This window comes from Cardiocondyla obscurior, linkage group LG16 (genome assembly GCF_019399895.1).
Source record: "Cardiocondyla obscurior isolate alpha-2009 linkage group LG16, Cobs3.1, whole genome shotgun sequence".
Classification (NCBI taxonomy): Eukaryota; Metazoa; Arthropoda; class Insecta; order Hymenoptera; family Formicidae; genus Cardiocondyla; species Cardiocondyla obscurior.
This window is the reverse complement of record NC_091879.1, coordinates 478604-504337: the sequence shown is the minus strand read 5'-3', so window position 1 is coordinate 504337 and position 25734 is coordinate 478604. Positions and strand designations below refer to the sequence as shown.

At 48.4% G+C, this 25734-nt stretch overlaps 2 protein-coding genes across 2 annotated transcripts in view; both read left to right on the top strand.

The window, feature by feature from the left end:
* Nucleotides 1–5709: 5709 nt before the first annotated feature.
* Cad89d (cadherin 89D) lies at nt 5710–16895 on the top strand. The gene is given in 20 exon segments (XM_070667618.1): nt 5710–6454; nt 6636–6791; nt 7654–7762; nt 8132–8334; nt 8582–8710; nt 8820–9774; nt 10106–10264; nt 10681–10858; nt 11213–11474; nt 11559–11856; nt 11942–13635; nt 13998–14210; nt 14444–14532; nt 14596–14679; nt 14766–14834; nt 14944–15147; nt 15318–15554; nt 15644–15865; nt 16126–16472; nt 16727–16895. Coding segments are annotated over 20 exon segments (5814 nt in total). The 5' UTR covers nt 5710–6292; the 3' UTR covers nt 16771–16895.
* A 7099-nt stretch (nt 16896–23994) lies between these two features.
* LOC139108746 (SIFamide receptor) overlaps nt 23995–25734 on the top strand; it is a 32932-nt gene continuing 31192 nt past the window's right edge. The window contains exon 1 of the mRNA XM_070667276.1: nt 23995–25194. Within this exon, the coding sequence (XP_070523377.1) occupies nt 24633–25194 (562 nt within the window). The 5' untranslated portion in view covers nt 23995–24632. The remainder of the gene's footprint in view (nt 25195–25734) is intronic.

Here is a 25734-nt window from a genome sequence, read left to right as displayed (position 1 = left end):
CTCAACGTCATCGAGTGGCGTCTCGAGTCGATTCCGTGATTGAGACCAAATAAAACGGTATTTAAAACGATTTAAATATAAGAACGGACTGAACGCCGGTCCAATGGTCTTTTAACGCGTTCGCTTTTCGCGTCGATCGCTTAAATCGGCCGGCGAGAGTGCCCTCGAACCGCCGCCGTCACCGGCAGCATCCAGGCACTTTACGCAGCTCAGCCGCAGACTCCTATATCACGCGTGCCTCAAACAGCTGATTTTTATTATTCGGACGCGGCGTGGCGGGCTCGCGCCATTTCTCCACCTCCGGGCCGTTTATAAATGGACCGCGTTAAGTTTCATCGCCAGCCGAGAGTTTTTCTCGCAAAGATATACGCGGCGGCATTCTCGGTTCGCGAAATCGCCGCTGGTGATCGCGAGCGAAAGTTTTATCTATCGAGTCTTCCTAAAAGACGTCGCGCAGAGTACTTTTCTCGCAAAAAGAATAACGGACGGTATGCCGTAGTATCCCATCGTACTCTCACTCGCTCGTTTTATCGCCTTAGATGCAAGAAACATATTCTCGAGGATGAAATAAATTGAGGCGCGAAATGATGCCGTAGTTTTATCCGTCTGGCGAAAAACTTGACTAAGTGTTAATTTGATTTATGAGACGTCTGTTTCGGAAATTTATCTTCCACGGTGGATTTTACACCGGATGATATTGCATACTTTGTTCGTTCTCGGTGGTATCAATTAAAGGAAACTGGTTCTCGCGTGTTTACGTTTCGCATTAAAAATCTAAATATGTTTTACAATTTTAGTTTAATTTATATCGGGAAAGGTTCAAAGAAAATGGTAATATAACAAAATTTACTAGCAGTATTAAATCAGAATTCTTTAATATATTTTATTTTTTTTTTTACATTTTATTATACATTATATACATATATTTTTTTAATAAAAAAAAGAAGGACGTTCAACGAGATCTTCCGGCAAGTCTTGTTTCAAGGTTTCGTATCGTGCAGTCGATAACGCGTGGCACGCACGTGCGACTCGTGACTGACCGAGAGAAATGAGACTCGCTCGCGAAACACGGTGCACGCGAAACGGAGCGAAAGTTTCACCTTTTACCCTAACAAAGACAGGCAGGACGAATGGGATGCAAGCGCGATGAAGAGAAAATCGTTTAAAATCGGAAGTTTCTCTCGTGAGCTCCGCGTCGGCGTTTCAAGAGCGAGTCTCAATTTAATATGGATGATATCTCTTTTTTTTTTCGGGAGGGGGAGGGATGGGAATTCGTCTCTCCGAAAATACTGGACGAAACGATCCATCGAAGAGTATTCCTCGGTAAATATCAAACTGATTGACAAGCACGAATCGTGTAACGCCAATTTGTTCGAGTTACGGTCGCTTGTTTCGCTGAAAGTGAAATCGCAGTGTGCAAGAAACCTCGGCATAGATCTCCGTGTCGATTTGTCGCTGTGCTCTTCGCGTTTTGTGTGCGTACACGCAAGCATCTTCCTGCCGAAACGAAACTAACATGATGCCGAACCGATTAGCTTGGAAGCGCCTAGTTTTCTTCTCCATTTCACTATCTTCTTGCATTATTTAACATCATTCTGTTGCGCGAGACAGACTCCACGGATTTAATTAAAATCGTAGCCGTCCGCTGCGGAGAAAGGTGGACGCCGAGCTGATAATATCAATACAATACGGTAAAAGTGAAACACTCACTCGCCGCGATGATTGTGCTTCGCTAAATCATCGTGGAAAAAAAGCTTACATTTTCACGCATCTTTCGCGGGAGAAAATCCTCGCGGGATCTTGCAATCGCGGGAGAGTCATAACTGAATATAATGAATTTCTTCCGATATAATGAAACGGTGTGCAATATGCAATTTCGAAATTCGCGGCGCACCGGCAGGCCTCGGCGATTGCAACACCCAAGTGCGTTGCTCGCCGTTGATCCCTGCTCGCAGGGAAGAGGTAAATAAACCTTTCCCTTCCCCGGTGTATCGAGGAACGCGGTTGCATCCTCCCTCGATCGCGGAGCGGCCTTTTACATAAGACGCGCGTGGCTACCTGCGTAGGATGCACCTCACAATTAGTGCAGCCTGCGAGAATACGCCGTCACGGTTCCGCGCCTAGGACGTCGACTCACCGCGAATAATTTCAGAGATGCACGGGACTGCGGCGTGACTGACGACGCGCACCAGAAGCCGTGGACGTCGAAAATGTCGCCGCGCAGAAGGACGCCTGCCTTTCCGCCGCCGCCGTGCACCTGGCTGCTCGCGGCGGCCCTGCTGACCCTCTCCGTTCAAGTTCACCACGTAACAGGTACGCACGAGCGGTGAATCCGCGTAATAACCCTGACCGTTTCGAGCGAAGGAAGTCTTCTGTGCGCGAAATCGATGCAGGAGGAAATTTAACGAGTTTAAAGTAAGGAAAGCCTAGCTGGAAGTAAAAAATTCCTGGAAAATATTTTATTATAATAATTTTATTATAATAAAATAATGCATTAATATATATGTATATGTTAAATTACGATATTAATAAGTACTTGGGTATTTGTTCGAGTAATTTAATAGGTACTAGTTACGAGTGACGAAGTATTGCCTACGGAGGTGATTTCCTGGTTATTTAATTACGGAAGAAATTAAAGCATTCCCTCGAGTAGATTTCGGTCGTTTCGAGACGGTCGCGAGACGGAGATTCGGTGCTAAAGTCTAATTAGTCCCTATGTGGAGTAGTCCGCGTCGAGTAGCGGGCGTACCATTGCAGAGCCCAATAACAATGCGAGCGGTACGCGCGCGAATTTGCACCGCCTTGCCTGAGGTGGACTGTTAATTCCCATCGTTACCATTTTAGATCGTGAGATCGCGGTCGGTTTAATTTATAGACGCTTCGTTAGCGGGCTACCTGCCCGTCGTACTCGCGAAGGGAATCTCTTTATTAATAATCGTAATATCCCGTCGGCTCGCGCGTACAGATATTCGATTGTCGACGCGTACGTGCGTTCACCGTTGCGCACAAACAGATTGAATCGTTGGTATGCACCTGCGAGATCGCTCCCGGCGAAGATGCGAGCAGTCGTCGCTCATTGTATCCCCGCAGCTTACGGCGTCGCATCGCGGAAGTGGACTCCGCGGAACGAAGCCCCGTAAAAAATCGATCCCATAAAGTGAGCTTCGAGAGAACTTGAAGGACTGCTGCTCGACTCAAGTGGAAACGCCAGGAATTTTTGTAGCTCTTGTCATTTAATAATCTTACAAAAATTTCCAAATTAATACCTGCCGGATAAATGTTGTAACCGATTTACTTCGAGTATTAAAAACGAACTTTACGAAGCACGCGAAGAAAAAGGAGAGAGGAAAAAAAGAAATTTAATTAAAATAACATTTAGCGATGATAGGATCGAGCTAACCGAGCCAATTGAATGCTTCGAAACGAAAGGAAAGTGGAAAATACTTGCGATAATTATTGCTAAAATATTTCTCGTCATAATTAACCGACTCGCGTCGCGCAATTACAAACATATGAAATTTATATCGCGAACGTTCGCGCACGGGAGTCGTGCAAGTTGCTTCGAGAGCGGGGACGCTCGAGGTTTCGTGCTCGCGAGGTTCATCCCAATTTCGAGAAGCTGCAAAAGGGCGCAAAAAGTAGACCGACCTTGGACCACTTCCGTCGAAGCTCCGGAGAGCAGCTCACTCTTGTAAATGCAATGATACGCTTGCGCGCATACGTGTGCATATGCATGCATGTACATTGTGTGCGACAGGAGAAGCACATTCATTGTCGCAGCGACGTATAACGCTCATCTCGATGAAGATGTGCCCGCGCGAGCGTGTCGAGGCGCTTGCACGCGATCTTCTTGGCCCGCTCGCCTTTCAAAAGTAATCCCCTTTCTCGCGTCGACTCGAGAAATGAACGCGGAAGGCAGCCAGAGACCGCTCGATGCGAAAGAGAAAGACCGAGGCGCGACTCCCGCGAAGTGATTCCTCTAAAACGTTTGCGATCCCTCTGGAAAGTAAAGCTCCGAGAGATTCAATGCTAACCGCGAAACACGCGGCGACTCGCACAGCTCGAGATAAATACTTTCACGCCAATTACGCCGTTCAAGAAGGTGGTTAAAAACTAAGAGCCATTAATTGCGCGAGTTAGCGGGCACGGGGCGTTATCCGTTTAACGTTAAACGTTGCAACAGAGGAGCGGCAAAAGAGTACGTTTAAGTATGCAAAAAAGAACATTTCTTTCTTACATCGTTTCTGATATTATTAGAGCGCAGAGTTTATCAGCTCATAGGTTTTACGGTTGAAATTCTTATAAATAACAGCTCACATCGTCCGTGACCACTAAGTTTCTCGGCGTCGCGTTACTCGCGCGCTTTACGCACGCAATTTGCCGGTGACCGTAATCGACGGGATTTCGGATTCGCACCTCGCGGGAAAACGCCTCACTTGGCGTCGCCCGGGACGGGCTAGAAAGTGCAAAGTTATTTTTAACCGCGCGTAACGACGCCGGTAATAATCAGCCGTGGGTTTCGCAATTAGTTCCGCCACGTAAGTAAATTCTTAATTAAGGCATAACCGCGTCCGACGCGACAGCATCGTTTGACGCGTCGCGAGATTCGAGGGTGAGAAATCCGGAAGTGATCGCGCGTCATCGACGAGACGATGCAATTAAGACGAAGCGTGGATTTTTCGAAATAAACGCTGAGAATGACCTAAGGAAGCTGCTGCAAATTTTTTTTTGTCCGAGATTGAAGCCTTAGCCGGATAAGAGGTTCGCACGCAAAAGGGTCATTGCGAAAGTCTCGCGTGGCCGAAGAAAACTTTAGCTGGTCGTAGATTCGCTGACGAGAAAAAAATAACGGGAACCAGCGCGGCAGGTACGCATGAGCGCGCGTCCACCTCGTAATCGGACCGCGTTACATTCGCCGGGTGATAAGGTGAAAGTCCGCCGTGATAAGTGACCGCGGGACCACCTGTGCGGCACGATGTAGGTGGCCGAGACGAGGGACGGGGACTTTGTTACAAAACTCAGAGTACTTGTCGCCGCGAAAGACCGAACTTTGCAGCGGAATAACTAACGATGACTCGATCGACCCGATGTGACATAAATGGGGCACAATAATAATGCATCAAGCCCACGATGCTCAGTCTCGATAAGAATTCACCTTCGACTGGATTAGAGATTTATGGGATCGAGGCGCGATAGCGAGAAAATCCTGACACGGGCCGGCTTCCGTCATACAGAGCGCGTCAAAAGGTGAAAGAGCCGCCGAAGCTTACCGCGAACTGACCTATCTTTTTTATCCTCGTGATTAATTAAAAAAATTAATAAAACTTACAAAATAAAATTAATTTTAAATATATTATAATGTCTTTGTCTTTTGATGCAATCTAGGGTATATGTTTCTGCGAGATTGCACAGAAACGGGCAAGGGTTTATCGCGTAACCGTCCGCTGCACGACGCGAGTAGCCGCCGTGGAAAAACCTCGAACGAGCATAAAATGATGATCCGCGCGTGCAGTCAGCGTAGGCAGCGCGATTACGAAGATACCGGGCTCTCGAAACGGATCGCTGGGGTGTAACGTTTTTACGAGCAAAAGAGGTGGTGATAAAGTCTCCCGAGAGAGTTGTAGATGCGTCTTAACGTGTCGAGATACTGCGAGTCGATCTGATCGGCTCAGCGATCGCGGTAACTGGAATAAATTGAGATAAAATCAAGGCAGCTTCCTTCGTGGCCAGATAACGGCCGGGCGGCTCCGTTATCGCCTCCCGATCCGTTCCCTTTCGCGGCCGGGTGCTATGTTTCACTCTCGCGTCCAGATCATGTCGGATAATTAGTCGGTCGTACGGACTTCAACGCGTACGCAACAATAGCGTCAAGCCAGAGAGGATCGCTCACGTGCCACGTGGTTTTCAGTGACGAAACACACGGCGGATACGGGATTCTTTGTCTAAAAATATAAAACACGCATGTGGCGTAATATCGCTCGAACGGCAATTATTATTTTTTTTTTTTTTTATTCTTTTATATGTAGTACCGCGTGTAGGTATATACCGCGCCGGCCGGTTTGCCGATGACTGATTTCTCTCCGTTCTCTCATCCCCTGTCTTTACCGTCTTTAATATTACGTACGCTAGCCGCAGAAAATGCCGTATCTGCCCTTCGGTGTACGAGCGAGAGACGATTCATATTTAAGTATCACAGAGAAATTTAATCGCAAAGAAAGTTTGCATATTTTATGCATTTATTTAGGTGTATTACACGTAAATTATTATACATACTTATATAGACGCGATAAGTATGCTTAACGTTCTTAACCTCCGCTTGACAGGATGCCAGTTTTATCCCGTCGGCGAGTACTTAAAATTCGTGCGAGTGCCGGAGAATTTGGAAACTGGTACGGAGATCCTCTCGCTGGAGGCGCATCCGAGAAATCGGCTCTCTATCACGGCAGTCGACAAGGTACGTCGCGAATTCCCGTTGGACTCGGGTTGCTCCAGCTTTCCGATTGATTCGTTTATCGGGATCTCACGATCTCATCTTTATCTTTCGTTTCTAATGGACAAGCGAATTCGCCAGAAAGCTAGAGCGACCGGTCTTAAACCCGTTTGCTAAAGCAACGCGCGAAAAATTAATCTTGCAGGAAGAAGATGCAGGTTTTTTCACGTACAAGGAGACGAATGCGACGCATGTTTCTCTGATTTTGGCGCAGTCTCTGGAAGACTTGGTGGACGCGGAATCGCCGAGAAACCTGCTAAAGTTCCGAGTCTCCTGCGACTCGGGCTTCGGTGATTCATCGGTAAGAAAATACATAACATTAATAATATTATATATTATTAATAATTATGCACAATATAATAATAACGATATTAATAATATTATATATGTATAAGAAAATTGGGTGTTGCGTTTCGTCGGTCGTTGGTCTCGTAATGAAAATCGCTAGCGTTCGGCTGCCCTCGCTCGTTGCCCCTTAACAAGATTGTCGCGAGATTTTTTTTCGAGTTCGAGCGTGCAATTAGAGCGTGCCGCGAGCCGGTTCGGCGCGAGAAAAGAACGCGCGGGTCGAGTTTACCGGTTCCAGGCTCTTTCGCGCGTAGTAATAAGCGTTTTATGTAACAAATCGCGGCCGAACGGCACCCTGGCCGATTAATTTTATGATTTTCAAGCGCCGAATAAATAAAATTTTCGTTATAGGCGGATAATCGTAAATCGGGGGATGCAAATCGGCGTTTCTCTCGGACCACTTTAGCGCCTCTCGGACTCGCTCGCTTTCGAAGATACTCGGCCGCGACGAAACGAACGAGCGGAAAGCGGTGATCGATGGACCCCGCCGTCTGCTCCACTGTTTACTCGACTTGATTGCCAACGATCGCGGCTTTCGCGGCGAACGGTCGCGCGCTAGATCCGCGCTTAACTCGCTCGATATGTAAACGCTCGATTCCGCGAGGGACCACGCCAAGTACCGTTTCCCCGGGAGCTATATCGATCTCCTTTTTCATTTCCCAAACGATCGCGTTTTATGACCCGAGCCGTAAAATGAGCCCCGAGATGCCGAATGTGTGCCGTCGCATAATTCGGCACGGATTAGAGGCTGGGAGCGACCGACCGACGAAGACGCGAGGGAGAAACTGCAGCCACCGAATGTGATTTTCGTTTAGGTGTCGTCGCACTTGTCCGTAACGATTTACGTGGAGGACATAAACGACCACGCGCCGCAATTCGTCGACGCGCCTTATCACGTAACGGTGGACGAGCTTACGCCAGTTGGTAAGATATCACACTTCTTCTCTTTCTCTTTTTTTTTTTTAACGCGATATCATAAATCGCGCTGCCACACCTGGATGTATAATTGATACCCTCCTGATCGCATTTGCATGTAACATGTCGCGTGATCCGCGCGATCGCGGAAATGAAATGTTACTCGGACGCAGGGCACGGTTCGCTGCGCGTAGAAATCCGGCATTCTACGTTTTCCCGGATATTTTTCCGCGAGACCGGATTTCGCTCTACATAAAATTCCATTTTTCCAAATTCCATCGGGGATCGAGCAGCGATTTTTCTCCCGCGTTCCTTCCCCTTTTCCTCGCATATCCCGCAAGAGCCGCGTACGAAGGGACTTGAAAATGAAATTCGCAGGCGTGACGATATTCCGCGGGATCCACGCGCTGGATGGCGACAAGCCGAACACGCCAAACAGCGACGTCTATTACGCCATCGTGAGAGGGAACGAGCAGGGGAAGTTCTCCCTCGAGTCCGGGCACAGGACTGCCCTGATCCTCCGAAAGCCGGTCGATTACGACAGCGGGGATCGCGAGTTCAGCTTGGTGATTACTGCGACCGTGAGTATCCTGAGTCCTAAGGACCCTAAATCTATTAAATCAGCCCGTAGTCACTGATCGCCGGTGCGTCGCGTCGTTTCCGCGGCCTCTCGTTCCGCCGAACGCGAAAGAGTTAAATAACCGCCGCATTCCGCAGCGGTCGACACGTCGCGTCGCGAGAAACTGCAACTCAGCGATGAATGACGAACTGGACTGGTTTTGCCAATGGTAATACCTGACGTAATGCACACATGGCGCAATTCCTTAGGATCGCGGCGTTCCCGCCAGGAGTACGAACAGCACGGTGAAGATAACCGTGGTGGATAACGACGATCTCGATCCGAAGTTCACGCGGGACATCTACAAGGCGAGAATCCGCGAGTTCTATCCTATGCCGGTAAGACTGCGACTATCGTCTTAGTATTTTTGACGCGCGAGGTGTTTTAATAATATAATTATTATAAAAATAAAGGAGTTTAAATTATAGAAAAATTTTCTTTCTACAGGAATACCCGATCTTTACGGAGATAAACTTTACCAATCCCATCCACGCGGCTGATCGCGACCGCGATATAAACGTGCCGGTGCGATACGACATAATATCCGGCAACGAGAGAGGCTTTTTTCATCTCGATCCTAAAAACGGTTCGCTGTTCCTGAAACGCGCGATCGACTTGGACGCCGAACGGAGCTTGCCGGGCAACACGTTCAATCTTCAGATACACGCGTCGCAGGTGGACAACCCGCTCAAGATGACCGTCGCGCGGGTCGAGGTGGAAGTGCTGGATCTGAACGATAATCTGCCGCAGTTCGAAGTCGATCTGTACAACATCAGCATCGTGGAGAATCTACCGAACGGCTTTAGCGTTCTTCAAGTGATCGCGCGCGATAAGGACCAGGGCGAGAACGGAGAGTTCGACTATCAGCTGAGAGATCCGTCAGGCGCCTTCTCCGTGGATCCGGAGTCCGGCTGGCTCACCGTAAAAGATCAGACGATTCTAGACCGCGAAAAGCGCGACCACCTCAAGATGAAGGTTTACGCCGTGGAGCGCAGACCGAGCGTCGTGACGGGCGACGGATCGAAGGGCTCTGCCGTGGACGTCGAGATTACCCTGCTTGACGCCAACGACAACAATCCGATTTTCGTGCCGGGCAATTTGTACGAGCTCGTGGCGAGGAGCGACGTGAAGGTCGGCACGGCACTCGGTCAGGTGCACGCCGTGGACGACGACCTGGGCCCGAACGGCCTGGTTCGCTATCGATTGCAAAAACCGGGTAACTCTACGCTGCGCAAGCCGCCGTTTGCGGTGGACGAGAACACGGGCCTTATTACGGCATCCGAGAGTCCGATACTCGAGGGCAGACACGCGATCTTCGTGGAGGCGGCTGATCAACCCGCGAATCCCAGCGAGAGAAGATTCTCTCTGGCGGTCGTCACGGTAGACGTTTTCCGAGCGGACGGTGAGTGAGCGGCGTAAAAGAATTTAGAACGGCGAGAATTTAACGGGCGAATTGTTCAGTCAATTAAGACTGCAGATAATTATCTGCTTTTCGAGATAAAAGAATATTTAATCAGCGTAGAAAAATTAAAACGTTCGAATATAAGCTATTAATTTTTTTACTGTTTTATATATATATATATATATTTTTTTTTTACTTTTTTATTTTTAAAAACGAATAATTTATTTTCCAAAAATGTATTTTTTTATAAATGTGATAATTTCTCTCGAAAATGTCTGTGTATTTTCGTCGGGATTTCTCGATACACTTGATCTGAATTTCACCCTTTCAGGTCCAAATTCGTGGGAACCAGATTTCGTCGGAGCACCGTACGAGTTCTGGGTCGGTGCGAACGTTCCCGTAGGCACAAGTGTCGGGCAGATTCGTCTGAATGACGCTATCAAAACTAACGACCTCGTATACGATCTCTTGCACGGCTATGAAGAGGGAGGTACGTACGATACGCGACAATGATAACGTTAATTAATTCATGACACTTGCGGGAAATATTTCTTAACCAGAACATTGAGTTAAAATTAATTTTTTTTTTTTTTATTCTGGATTTTTTTTCTTAATATCTGATTTATTAATTAATCTAAAAACATTGTTTAAAAACAGTACATTTGAGATTGGAAAATAGGAGGGAAAGAAAATTAAATCTCGAGGGTTGAAACCTACACGTCGCATTTTTTTAACGGTTCAATAAACCCTCGTTCTCGCGTCGACGGGGGAGGAAAAGGGAATACGTTCCCAGGTGTGCCCTAATTTCAATGCGCGGCCGGAAGCACGCCGCACCGCGCGCAAAACGCTTGTATTATTCATGCAAATGCGTGGCACATGTCGCATACAAACACGTCGGGATTTCAGTTCCATTCGCCGTGGAGGAGCGCTCAGGCACGATAACGGTCGTGGAGGAGATCGAGCGCTTCGACCGCGCCATGTACGATTTCGAGGCGATCGTCACCGACGAGCGAGAGTTGACGCTAATCACGAACGTCTCGATCCACGTTGTAGATCCGAACGACGACAGGGGTATCTTTACAAAGTAAGTAATACCTGATGATACTTAACGACCTCCGTGACGATGTCGCTCAAGCACACGTAAAATCCTCTCTCTATTAATTAATTAATTAATTAAAAAAAAAATAAATAAATAAAACGAATCGTATGACTGTCAAATTGTCCCGGCGAGCTTTTGTCGACAAATTACGCGGTTTCCTCCGCGATTCAGCCTCCGAGCTGTTAAGTAACATCCTTCACGAGCTTGTCGTGTCTCTCTCGCGAGATCGATACGCCGGATTCGCCGACTGATTTTATCGAACGCGGCGAAAGGCCAAAGGCCAAAGGTACCAGGTGAATATTCTTTACCTGTTCTAAAGTCGACGACCGCTGATTGCAGGGGAACGACCACTGCTCCTCTGTCTTTCCACGTGAAAGAGAACGTGCCCAGCGCATTGATCGGCCAAGTGCTTCCGCACAACGGCACCGCGGCGGCTGTGCCCGGCACTCAGTTCCTTATCGTTAATCAGCAAGATGTGCCCGACATCGCCATTACGGACGACGGCTCGCTTTACGCCCCTCAGGGCTTAGACCGCGAAACAAGGGAGAACTACAGCATCACCGTGATCGCCGAAAGTCTGCGCGGAGTGGGTGTGTTCCAGGTGAGTTTACCATTTGCAAACTGAGTTTCGCAATCTGTGTTTGTTTGCTTTTAATCGCTGAATTTACGACCATTCGGCGCTCAGGTGCGAATAATCGTGGACGACGAGAACGATCACGCGCCGGAGTTCACCCTGCCCGCTTACGAGGGTCGGATTATGGAGAACAGTCCCGCGGGCACGGAAGTCACCCTGACGGACTCGATCGCAGCGAGCGATAAAGACGAGGGCGAAAATCGGGACTTTACGCTCGCGCTGCAGGGCGACGGCAGTAATCTCTTCAGGATCGACCCGGTGACCGGCCGAGTGTACTACGAGAGCGATGAAATTCTGGATCGCGAAGCAAAAGCGAACTATGAGTTCCAGATTATCGCCATCGACAGCGGTAAGTTCTTTTACACATATATTATATCATATTTTTATTCATTATTTAAACGCAAAACTAAATTATTTCTTTATTTTTCAAACAGGCGGATTGAAGTCGGAGAGCACTTTGAAAATAGCGGTCCTTGACGCGAATGACAACCCGCCAAAGTTCATACGAATGATAGTGCTGCCGGATCAAGGGGTGCGGGTATCGTATAACCCAAGTGACTCGTCCTCCGAAAGGGAGGCGGAAAGCGAGGACGGTCAACCTGGAGACTCAGTGGACGGTGGGCGACGGTCGCCGCTATTATTAGTTCCGGAAAATACAACTATCGGCGTGCCGATAATACGCCTGTTGGCGGACGATAGGGACGAGGGTGCAAACGCGGTGATAACGTACAGTTTAGGAAATGAAACGACCTCGAGCGGCGTGCGATCGCGCCGCTATGACGCGACTAGCCGTCGCTACTTTCACTTGGACTCGCGCACGGCCGAGATCTCCATTGCTCGTAGCCTTCCGCCGGAGAAAGATATTCGACTGTTCGTTCTGGCGCGGGACTCCGACGGCCTCGCGGACAACATCACCGTCCGGATTCATGTGATGGACGTCAACGACCACGCTCCTGTGTTCGACAAGTCCTGGTACACTTTCGACGTGCCCGAAGGCACCTACTCTACACGCGGGGTCGGCGCGGTGCAAGCGCTCGACACTGACTTCGGTGAGAACGCCGCTCTCAGCTACGAGCTGATCACCAGTCACGAGGACTCGGAGCTGGCTAGCAACGGCACGAGGTCGTTCGAAATAGATTCGCGCGATGGAATCATACGGGTGAGCGGAATCCTCGATCGCGAGAGGGCCACAGCCCACCGGTTGCTCGTGATCGCCCGGGACCATGGTCTACCAAGTCTGAGCTCCTCCGTGGAAGTGGAGATAAATGTGTTGGATGTGAACGACAACGCGCCGACGTTCCACGGTTACGACGAGCTCGAGGACGACGACTGGCTGCCGGTTTACCGCGTCTCCGTTCTTGAGAGCAGCCCGATCGGCACGCAGATCGTCAAAGTGTACGCGAACGACAGCGATTTCGCCGGGAACGGAAACGGACTGATCTTGTTCGACTTAACCTATGAGGACCACGCGGACAAACAATACTTTGCGGTGGACAGCAAAGAAGGCATCGTCACAACGATCGCCAAGCTCGACTACGAGACTAAGAACAATCATCGTCTGATCGTCACGGCAAGCGACCTAGGCTCGCCGATTAGCTTGACCTCGTCGGCCGTGGTCCTCGTCACAGTGCTCAACGTCGACGACGACGAGGAAGCGGACAATGAGGTGCACAAGATGCCGACCTTCCGGCATCGTTACTACGAGGTCGAGATTGACGAGAACGCTTCCGTGCCGTTGCTCATTGCTGAGCTCGATCTCGCCGATGATCGCCACGATGATTACATCAGATACAGCGTCGTCGCGGACGGCTCCGACGGCCGCGAACACTTCTCGGTTGATCCTAAGAACGGCTCTCTTTATCTAACGACGGACATCGATCGGGAGGCTAGAGATCGATACGAGGTGAGAGTCAGGGTCGATCGGCTAAAGCTCGGCCGCGGCATGCCGGTGATGATCTATCCGGTAATTGGCGAGAGGCTAAACGGCCTAGCGCCTAACGAAGCCAGAGTAGTCGTCAGAGTAAAGGATGTGAATGACAACGCTCCCAGGTTCAAGACAAAAGACAGGCCCATTCTTGCCGCCATTCCTACCACTGCTCATTATGGTTACGAGGTCGTCAAAGTGGAGGTACGTACTACGTCGGCTTGAGTCAAAGCGAGCCCGCTTTTAATTCACTTTGGGGTTTATACCGTCGTACCGTTGGTTCTCCGCGCCTCATCTCTCTCTCCTCGCGACCGCGACAGCTCTTTCCGAATTTTGTTTAATTTTCGAAAGTACTCTTTACAGTAAATTTCGGTGCCGTCGAGCGTCCATACGGATCGCTCTGTTAATCGCGACGTGGCTCGGAACACGCTAATAAAAGTAAAAAGTAATCCTGCATCCGTGGTCGAAGTAAAAATTTTCTCGCGATTAAAGAGTTACGCGAGGACTCGAAACGCCGCGGAAACCGACTATCGGCTTTAATGTCAGAATTTGTTTGGCGCACGCAGGCCGAGGATCCAGACCTGGGAATAAATGGCGAGATACGCTACCAAATTCTTGGCCGGGAGGACACTCCGCGTTTCGCCATTGACCCGCTCAGCGGTCAAGTGCGATCGGTGGTGAGTTTTGGCCGCGACGCCGGCCGCGTCTTCGGCTTCGACGTCAAGGCCACCGACAGACAAGGCGCCGAGAGCGGACGGAGCAGCATCGCCAACGTCTTTGTAAGTCCACGCTCGTGTGCATATTCCTGTGCTTACGTATGTACATCTCTCGCGCGATGTATCTTAATTACTCGCCGTTAGAGATAGTGCCCGGACTAATTTCCCTCGCGAGGAAATGGGATGCTGCGAAAGGCGGAAACTTCCCCCCGTCTCTTCTCTCTCATTTCACTCAGCGACGACCTTGACAGTTAATTTTACCATTCGGTTGGTGCATCTCGTTTTTCGACTCGCAGGTGTACGTGCTGGACGATCAAAAGCAAGTGGTCATGGTCATGGGCCGGAAGCCAATCGAGATCGAGCCCGAGCTCGAGAACATCACTATGTAAGTTTCTACGGTCGCGATACCGAAGCGAGCGCGATAACGTGCGAGGGTTGTTTTTTTCAGCGCGCTACAGAACGTGACCGGACTGGAGGTGCGAGTGCGAAAGCTGGAGCCTCACATCGAAAAGAATCTAGTCGACGGAGCCTCGTAAGTAGTTTAAAAAATAATTTTATTCGATAAATGTTAGAATAAATCTCAAATTCAAGACAGTTATATTCAAATTACTTTTTCAGGACCGACGTCTATCTCTATGCAATCGACCCGAGCCTGAACGTTATGGTAGACATGGAAACCTTGCACAGGTTGAGCAATTGAATATTGATAATCGTATTTTAACAATTTAAAATGCGTCACTTTCAAAGAAGTTAATTAATGCTTTAAGAGACTTATTTCATACGCGTGTCTTTTCAGTGTATTTAATAACAAGAAAGCGGACATAAAACGCGAGTTGGACGAATATCGCGTGCTGGAAATTGCTGGAAATGCCCCACGCAGGAGTAATCAACGTTATTTGCTATCTACCCTCGAAGTGGGGGTCGTGGTGCTCGGATGCGTCGTCTTTGTGGGTGCTCTCGTAACCGCTCTGTGCGTTACCTGCGTTCGTCGCAATAAACGGTACGCAGACTATGATTTTACCCACTTTTAATTACGAAACGAAATAAGAAAATGGGAAAACCAATCGCTCTAACTTTGGTTATTTAATTAATATTGTTAATGAAAACTTGTTAAAACTTTTATCGCCACCAAGTGTGAGTTCTGAATGGAAGTCTCCATTACTACTTTAGTCGTAGACGACGAGACAAGGCCATGTTTTCTACCGTCGGCCCGGTTGGATTCGCCCTGACGGATCCCGCTGGCACTTTACAAAAACCACCGCTTTTTCCTACCTTCGTCGACGGCCTCCACTACGATCCCGAGCCTTTCTGTTCCGAGATGCCCAGGCGACAGAGCATATGTGAGCACGGCAACTGCGTTCGCTTTCATACGTAAGTTCGATCTCTCACTTAAAGTTAAATAAAAAATATTTGAAGCCAAAAGACTTGTGTGATCTTAGCAGATACTTTATAGTTTTTATTCATATATAAAAAAAAAATTGTACGCATTAAACTTGATCGGTTAACATTATATTTATTTTATTTGTTTTACAACATGGTCGTATTATTTTCAGAATGGGCGGGAGCGGAAAACACACAGTGAGAACGGGTACTTTGAAGGGCCTCGAGGCATCCGCGACATCTTTGCATTCTAGCGGTCAAGACTCCGGTATCGTGGCGCGCACGCAGTCTTGTCATTGCAGTCACTCATCCAGTCCTTCCAGCGGCGAGAGCAGCAAGTAAGTTGGGTTTTTAAACGCAGATTCTTATCGGTAGACAAGATTAAAGCTGCGCTATTTTGGCCGATGAGAGGCTCGAGTTTGCTTGAATTTGGATTATCTCGATAAGTATGATATATTAATTAAAATACGATGATTGTTTGAATTAAATATCTTAATGCACATTCACGTTATTAATCGTCTTTTCAATTTTTTAAACCCGGGCCTCGTAACTCTCGTCCCCTCTCTACGTGGCAAGTTTTTCTTTCATTTTCTTTTAGCGGGTACGAAGATTCGCTCAAGTCCCTTCAACGTCGCGAGAGATGCAATGAAGTCTCGCGTGGTACCCACGATACCTCCAGCGTGGTCGGGAGACGTGCAACGGCGGCAAAACGGCGGCAGCGGTTTCACTCTTTCTCAAACGGCGAATCCGTTTATACCCACGAAATGGCCCTGCAGCAGCAGCAGCAACAGCAACAGCACTGCTGCGCCGGTACCGAGAAAAGACGGAAGGCGGAACACCGCCGCGCTCATTCCGAAGCAGAGAACAATATCACCGAAACGGTGATACACGAGCATCCGGGCACGGAGATATCGTTAGCGGGCTCCCTACCGAGCACCATTCATGGTAGGTCAATATTGGTGAGAGCAGAGAACATCGTCGGCAAACGCGGCAGATGATTTTAGTGTGATCAAATAAAAAAATAATAAATATAATAAAGTTATTAAAATAAATAAAAAAAAATTCAATTAAATTAAGAAAATTAATTTATATAATATTTATTATTAAAAGCTATGTAAAAGTTTCATGTCGCGTATTGCGCGTGGGGCAATCGTAACCGGCACGTGTCCGACAAAATTGAACAGATAATCAATTCACAGGTGCATCAAGAACCATGCCGAGAACTAGCCACATGCTCTACTAGCAGCGTCGACTTGTGAACGAAAGAGGAGAGACTCGAGGGGCACCGGGATGCAGCAGCTGCGAATACTCCTACTCGACGATTTAGCGCCTGTCACCGCGAGCTCGCGCATAAATTGCACGCCGCGCGTGCTCGCGGGCGTGTCATCTCGTTGCCAAAGTATTTGTACGTATCGTCGAGACTGGAGAAAATCATTCATTCTGTAAATACACGGCATCGTATTCGGCACTCGATCTCCTTTTCCGACGCGAATCTCGGGGTTAAGATTAAGTAACGGCTGCTGCCAAGACCTTATTTATCGCCTTAACACTGCAACGCGAGATTTCAACGTTTATGTATAATATTACGTACATTGTATATTAATAATTATCTGTAATTATAATATAATTTGTTACATTATTAATGTAAATCGCTGCATACCGTGTACAGACACTTTCCTCGCGAATAGGTCTATTATTTCGACGGGCTCTCGTCACCCGTGATTACGTTAGGAAAATCTATTTAATATACGTTAGTAATACGTACTTATGTAAAATGTAATAAACTGTAACATACGTGTAATTTATATTTTAATCTAGCTGTCGTTTCTCGCTAGATAACATTCCATTTTTATTTTATTTTAACGTAAATGGCCATTGATTCATTAATATTATAAATTTCAGAAACGAAAACTTTATTGTGAATAAATAGAATGATAAAGAGAATAATTTCTCTTCAATCTCTTGTAGACACGTTGAGGATGCAATTTATAGTCACGGATTGGGAAAAAACTCCTTTATTTAATTCGAATGGAATGAGACTTTTCAGAAAGCAAATTGCAATTTAATTAACATTTTTCAGAAAGCAAGTTGCAATTTAATTAACTTTTTTTTATCTTTAATTACGGCCCTCTCGGCGGAATGACGGAAATTGAAATATGCTGCTGCGCATTCAACGGGCGCAATCACGGCCATCGACAAGCCCGACCTTCGAGGACTCGTCAACGCCGATATCCCGCAATTCCTCGCCAAGTCCTCTCCGACGTCTGAGGAATCTCTCCGCTTAATTAAATCACCGTCGGTGTTTTAATTGCGATAAATCAAATCAGGCTGCGAGCGCGCCATTAATTCCTTCTTAAAGAGCGATATCGGAAGTGCTCTAGCGAACATATTATTGATAATGCTGCAAAGTCGTATCCGATTGTCTTTTTACTCCGATTCACCGCGGATGATAAACGACTGTCTACTCGCGCTCGTTTTTAAAACTACGTGACAAGAACGTTCTTTTCGCGGCAAGAACAACAACCAATACCATTTACGAGACGACCGTTTGCCGCTGCAAGAACGTTCGTTCTCGGTAATCACGATATCGCTAACTTCTTAATGTGATTACAGGGAGTAAAATTTAATTATCTCCGCCGAAAGGATTGATCGGCGATTGCTCCGATTCTACCGTCAGTTTTTCTCAACGATCGCCCTTTCTCGAGTTTCCTCGAGTGTCCGAAACCTTGATAGTTAACTTTTATCTGCATATGTATTCTTGGGGTGTTGATCGTCGAGCAACAGTGGGCTCGGTGGCTGAATGCGCTAGCGAGTTCCTCGGGGCCGCCTAATACGTTCGGTAAATAAGTTTTAAGCGCCCGATCGAGCGCGCCCGACTGAATCGAATTACGCCCATCGATTACGGGATCGCGGCTTAAAAGGTCGCGGATTAACGTCGGCGACCTCGACCCGGGCCGGGATCGAAGGGATATCGGCGATATACGAAGGACGCGCCTCGGGCGGAAATCACGGCGGAAAAAGCGAGAGGATTCCGCAACGCGCGCGGCACGGGATTAGGTATCTAATATTTCACTCAAGCATTCGAATAACGTTCTCGTAGGATGAGTTGATGAAACGCAGCCCCTCGCAGCTAGACATCGACGAGGCCGCGACCTTCGATTCTGCACCGAAGAGTCCCGCTCCAGCATCCGCTTTTCTTTCATTTAATCGCGACTGTCGAGGAAGACCCGTCACTCCTTCCTGTCCCCTCGGCTCCGATCCACTCGTTCGAATTGTTTAGACATTTGTTTTGCCTGGAATCAGTTTTCAGAACACAGCTCGTGTACATTGTTTTAACCAAATACTAATTTGAATATATTAAATAATCAGATTTAACGCAACGAATAAACTTTGGGATTTGATTATAGGTACATGTAACGCGAAGAATCCGTCAGAAAAGTATCCAACTGGGTCTTGAGAGATAAGGAATTTTAATCAATGAACGGGACGAGCTGGAGCGGTCGCACATTTCGTCCGGCGGCTGCGGCGGGATTTATCGCGTATCCATTTGCAAAGAAAATGTATTCTTGTACGAGCACGTTCGCGACATTAGTATCTTCTCCGGCGTTGTATCGCGAATACGGTACACCAGAGAGCCCAACTCGGAATCGCGGCTTCCACGCATACAGATACAGAGGCTCGTCCGTGTGAAGTCAGCGTTTCGGCTACCGTCGGATAGAAGAAAAGGCCAGAGCTATACGAATATTTTATAATTTAAAAATGTCTGACTTAAATTATAAAATATTCGAAGCGAGAGAAGTCTTCGTGGATCTGCGATAACTGCCGGCGACGCCGCGAAAGAGTAGGACAGACAGGGTATAGCTCTGGTTTTTTCTTCTATCCGACGGCAGCCGAAACGCTGACTTTACACGGACGAGCCTCTGTATCTGAACGCGTGAAAGCCGCGATTCCGAGTTGGGCTCTCTGCTGTACACTTACGGCGGGAATGTATCTCGGAAGCCGCCGCTGGCTCGCGTCCGAGAGAGATGCCCCCGATGGACTCTTAAGTGTCGATCGATGGAAAAACGAACGACTCGTTTCGTGCCTTGGGCGTCAAGGCGGGCTAATTCGCATATTCAATCGCGTGCATTAGGGTGCGGGCGGGGCTATTAAATGCACGTGGGCCGGTGACTGATGCAGCGATCCAATCGCTTCGATTCCCGATATCGGCGCCGAAGGTCGCCGTCGTGTCACCTGCCCTTAACTCTCGCCAAGAGTCCGTCGCGCGGGAGGAACGCTGAGACGACCGCGACGATCAAGGATCGGCGGGTGAGGCCCTCGTCGGGAATGCCGGCTCCCAAATTACTCGAGATTCTTCCGCGATAGTTTCCGCCCGCGAGCGATTAGTTTGCGAATTCCCGCGGCTCCGGGCGCGAGGAATATAAAGTCGCGAAGCGCCAACGGAGACAAGGACGTACTCGAGATGCTTGGAAACGGGGTGAGATGGAGAGAAGTAGAGGAGACGGAGCGGGCGGTTTTTCAAAGTTTTCTCCACCGAAGGTCAGAAAAATGTGTGGAACGCGCGCTGCGCTCTTCGTCGCAAGGACAAAGGAGAGTCCGGTCCTCCTCTCGGCGGCACGAGTCACCCGGAGCTTACATTAACGAAGGGAGTGTCCTTGTCTCATTGTGCACCGAGGGAAAGAGACCGTCGCCGAGATCGCCGGCGAGATCTGAACAGTCTCTTTTGAGATTCTCGCCGGGATAATAGCGACGGGGAGATGAAAGTGAATTGTGCCGGGGGAGGAAGAACGGGGTGAGAGGAAATGCCGATAATTCCGCCGCCCTCTCCGCGCCGCGTCCAAGCGTCTCGAAAAATACCGCAGCATCTCGGGGCGCGTTAATATGGTTCGATTGAAAAGACGCGACGCCGGGTACCGAAAAGACGCTGAAAGTCGAGTTAGCGCCGCGCATTGATAACTGCATCGTGGTCAATAATAATCGCGATTCGATAATTCTGCGAGTCTTGCTCCTCCTCGCTCGTTCCCGCCCCCTCCTCCTCCTCCACGAGACAATCCGGTGATAAATTCGAACGACACGGCCGGATCTTCGTTTTTCCGCTCGGGGGAGAATTATCGTCTCGCGAAAGGGAGTTCGAGGATCCGCTCGCTCGCCAGTTTCGGAAAACGCCCGAATCCGGGGGCTTTTAGCCAAGCCCGCCAATAATGCAGCTTCCCCGTTGTGCTCGGGAAATCCTTTCTCGCGCATTTATACATTCGCCCGAGAACGTACCGTTGCGCCGCTCTCCGAGCTCTCTTCGTTCATTCGATTTCATTTTTGCTAAACGCTCGTCGGTGAAAAAAGTCGATATCCAAGCCTGCACCGTCATCGTAATCACTCATCGCGATAAAGATTTTAAATTTTAAATTGGAGAACACGTGCGTGAGAGTATGAGGATAATGAGAACGAGCCAGCCGGGATGAGACTTGATAAATTATTAGGGTAGGGCCTAATCGAGATTCTAATTGAGTCGTCAGTGTAATCTCCTTATCACCGATAACTCCACGAGGCGAGGAAAATCTTTTTCCCCAGCTTCTACCGGGGCGAGCGTTTGATACTCATTTGCAGCGCGACGAGGGTAACAGTCAGCGGCGAGATGAGAAAGAAAATTTCGCCTGGACCGAGCGTCCTTGGAAGTACGATTCAATTAGCCGCTTAGCTGTCGCTCGCAGCGTCGTCGCTGCTCCAGAAGCCGGAAATTTGGGTAATTCTGTCAGAGTCATACGATCCCGCGTAATCAGCGAAAGACGGCGGTGGGCGGAAAGAAAGAAAAAAAACCGCGGGCCGACGAACGAGACGAGGCGCAAGACGAATGACGCAGAGGAGAGAGAGAGAGCGAGGGACCGCGACAGGAAGAATTACTATCAAGTGGAAGCGAGAAGGAGAGATTAATCGAGAGGCTGTGCACACCCGCGTGGCTGTATTTGTCTCGTCGACGTGCGTCGCAATTGATCCGTCGGGCTGACGGCGAAGCGACGCGAAACGGATACGCCTTCGCCCTTCTGAAATTTATGTCGCGATATAGCGGCGTTCGCCCCCGCGGAGTTTTCCTGGCCCCCTTCGATTTTTAACGCGTTCTTAATATGCGCATTTTTAACCTTCCCGTATCGCGATGTACCTTGACCTTACCGCATATCCGGCTGTATGTAAATGCCGGTCTATCTCTCGGCGTGATAAAAACTTGCGCGATTATACACCCCGTCCTCGAAATATGTTTGTTTCGTAGTCATCCGCTATCTCGAGATACAGAACCGCTGGAGCAGCATGAAATTTCAAGCGCGAAAGGACACGGAGATACTTAATAGTTAAATTTTGCAATAAAGTAATCTTTAATTTGATCGTGAATTAATGCAAATGAGACGCAGGCGAACACATAGTTAAAAAAAAAAACATATTGAATGCAAAGCAGATGCGTAATTATAAGAAGATAATATCATTAACTGCAGTAGAAGTAAAAAAATAAAAATTGCTCTTGAGACTAATTAATTCTTTTAATTTTATGAAAGCTTTTAATATAACGAAGAAAAAGAAAATTAAACATGCCGCAACAAACGCAATATACGTGTGTACATATAATTTCGTTATAGTGAAAAAATCAAAATATAGGTATGTACTTCTGAATTATTAAATTCCCCAACAATTTTTAACAATTTCGAAACGTCGGATCAATTTTCGCGTCACCTTGTCCAGGGAGCACTTGGCGTGTGACAACCGGGTGCTTTTTATAAAAATCTCTATACTCGGTACTCGGTCAAGTATCGCGCGATGTGATTCGAAAGTTTATTTGTGACCTGCGTCTGATATTGAAGAAAAAAGATGTCCTTTCCCGCTATTTGTTGTAATCGCGCAAGGTTACAACAGGAAGTGGAACGAGCCGGGTGATTGCGGCAAGAAATCAGGCCATGCAATAACGCATAATAAAAGTACGAGCAAAAACCCTTGGTTAAATTTCCAGAAAAATAAACCTCGCTCGCGGGGAATCGGAGATCGAGGCTCGCGCAGCTGTCTTCTTTAAACAAACCGAAAAAAATTCCTCAAATCTCGCCGTTTCTCATTACTTTAAGAGGAATCTAATCGCCGTTTCTCTTTAAACTTTTAATTTAATAATAAAATATTTAAGAGCTTTTAAGTATATTACGGCAAGTAATTATAATTGAAATTAAAAAACGTCGTAGTCCCGCGAAGATGTTGATCGACGCGGTTAACTTATTCACGAAAGGAAAACGAAACTGGCCGTCATTTGAGAACAGATACCCGGCATGAGAAATTCAGTCGACGAAATTCCGCCGCGCGATAAGAAACACCTGCCACAGAAATATTCCAACGTCAACGGCGCGAGCAGTGAGATTTTTTTGAAATTACGTATTTTCGCTATCTCATATTTTCTGTATGCCTTATTTGTAACGGCGTCGTAAAAATAAACCTGACTCCCGCACCTCGATGATCCGTGCTCTCCATAATCGCCATCTCAAAAAGTTTCTTAATAAATATAATTTTTAATTAATAATTAAATTTAAAAAATGTAAAAAATAAAAAAGTGTATTCGCGGATGTTCTCATCGGGTTGACGTTGAATGTTGACGTGACACGCGTTCCTTCCGAGTTGCAGCCACTTTTGGCGCTGACTCGACGTCAACGCAGCAACAGAACGTGTTCGTTGACAGCGTCAAAACTGCGCGACTGTAATGCATCCCTTTCCGGTTGTAGTTTCAGCTTTGGCTCTGACAGATTGGGAAATTTCGCGGGCGCATTTTCGCGAAGCGCTCAGCCTCGCTACGTGTCGGACGCTGTGCTCATAAAGGTCATTTTAAACACCTCGAAATTTGAAAAAAAAATTTAACAACTCCCCATTGCCCTTTGTTCGTTACGTTCGAATAATTCGATTTGACGTGGAACTCGTCACGAATTTAACGCGGCGTAATTATTTTTCTCACGCGAATTTGCAGAATACTGCTTCGTTAACAATGTCTCTTGCGCGAGCTAGAAAAAATTCGATTACAACTCGGTTGATTGTCACCGCGGCTATTTTTTTATATAGGTACCGTCGCTGTTTTTTATTCATATCTTCGGCATAAATTCTCCGTTCGCTTTCTTTCCTTAATTTTGTTCCGTGCCGTCGCGCACGCGGGGCTTAATACTACTTAACCAGTTTACGAGCGGGGCGCGCTCGGACTCTTCTTGTTTCTCGCGCGTTATCGTTTCGCGAACTGCTCGCTCCAGCAGGGGTTTGATATAAGCGCAATAAACGTGGACGATGCACTTGTACGCCGCGCGGAGAGCCGAATCGCTCGGCGACATTTGGCCGAGGGGGACAGGACGGGGCGAGGGGAGAAGTCGAGGGTGAGGGAGTCCCGAAGGGGCGCCGAGACGGCGATGCCAACGAAGAGAATTCGCGGATTTGGTTGTGCTCCTTTCCCGGCTCGCTCGCAGTCTGGCTTTCGTCGCGACGGCGGATAGTACGCGGACGCGTTCGTATACGGGGCATGTGCCAGCGACGCAACGCTTGCGCAATCGTCGAGCGTTGCCAGGCAGCTCGCCGCGGCGGGTGCATTCCGCGGCAGTTCGCGGTCGTCCTCTGAGCCAGGTCCATTAGTCGCTCAGCATCCCCCGGCCCGCGACGGACGGCACGTTTTAATTACGCGCGCACCCCCCTCGCTTAAAGGATCGCTCGGCCCCGAACACCTAGACCCGCGCGATTTCGACTTTCCCCCTCGATAAAGTCTCCCGGCGAGATCCGGGGGGGTCGGCACACGTGCGAACCGCGTTCCCGGCTAGACCGCGTATGTTTCTCGACGCCCGATTTGAAATCTGAGATCCATGTCGGTTTCGAGAGCGCATCGTTGGTACCCGATCGCGCCGGAAGTCACCCTGCCCCCGGCATAGCCTCGTTCCCTCTTCGAAAGTGGCCGCTTCCGGACTGGACCGCGCGAACTTTCCGCGTACGTGAGCCGAGGGCGGAAAGGAAGTCTGCGGAGGAAACTGACCGGCGAAAGGTCGCGCGAGCGAGAGCGCTGGGACGATCGGCCAGGGGTCGTCGACACGGCGCGCCGAGCGGCGGATACGTCGGCTGATGGTCGACGCGCCGATTCGCTACTTGACGCTTAAGTTTCCGATGCTGCAGCCGCCGTCTCCCCTCCTGGAAATGGCGTCCCTGCGATTACCGGACTCGGAGGAGTTCGACGTTGACACGCGCCGCAGGGGCAACAACGGTAACGCGCCGACTACGACGACGGTCACCCCGCCGGGCACCGGGACGCTTCTGCAGATGAGGGACGAGCTCGGCGATTACCTCAACAGCCTAATAGCGGAGACGATCGCGACGACTCCGCGCGTTACGATGGAGGACCCGGCCCACGGAGGATTGTTTAACGCCAGCGGGAACCTATCGGCGATCGAACACGCGCCCGATCGGCTCTACCGGCATAGCATGGCTATGTCGGCGGTCTATTGCGTCGCGTACGTCGTCGTCTTCGTGGTCGGCCTGATCGGCAACTGCTGCGTCATCGCCGTGGTATACCGCTCGCCCCGCATGCGAACCGTCACCAACTTTTTCATCGTCAACCTCGCGGTCGCCGACGTGCTCGTCATCGTCTTTTGTCTACCGGCTACGCTAATGAGCAACATCTTCGTGCGTGAGTACCCAGACTTTGAAATTAGATTTTCAGTATTTTTTAATTTAATTTAATTTATTATTATTAATGTTATTAATTTTTTTTTTTTTTTTTTTTTTTTTGAGCTCCAAAATGTGTAGAAATGTTCTCCAATTTTTATTTAGAATTTTTACGTTATTTAAATCGCGGTCATTTATTAATTAAACTATTTTTTATACTCGTGGGTTTAGTCGGCGTTGATCGATTTATCGTAATCCGTAAGGTATCTTTTATCTCTGCGAGATACGCGAGGAATAAGAGAAAATATTTATGAGCCACCTTTCAATGCCAAGTACGGTCCACTTAAAAACGGAGGGAATAGAGGATTTTCAAGGGCAATTAAGTGGTCGCCACAATGCGTGCGATCTATACACCCCGAGTCTTCGTTTCGACCCCTTTTCGCAGACCAAAGAAGTAGTAAGGGGAGGGAGAGGGAAGGCCTTTAGAGAGATGCATTCCCTTGATATTATCGAATCGATCCCTTCGCGTTTCTCGAATCGCTTTCTCCAATTTTCAACGGAT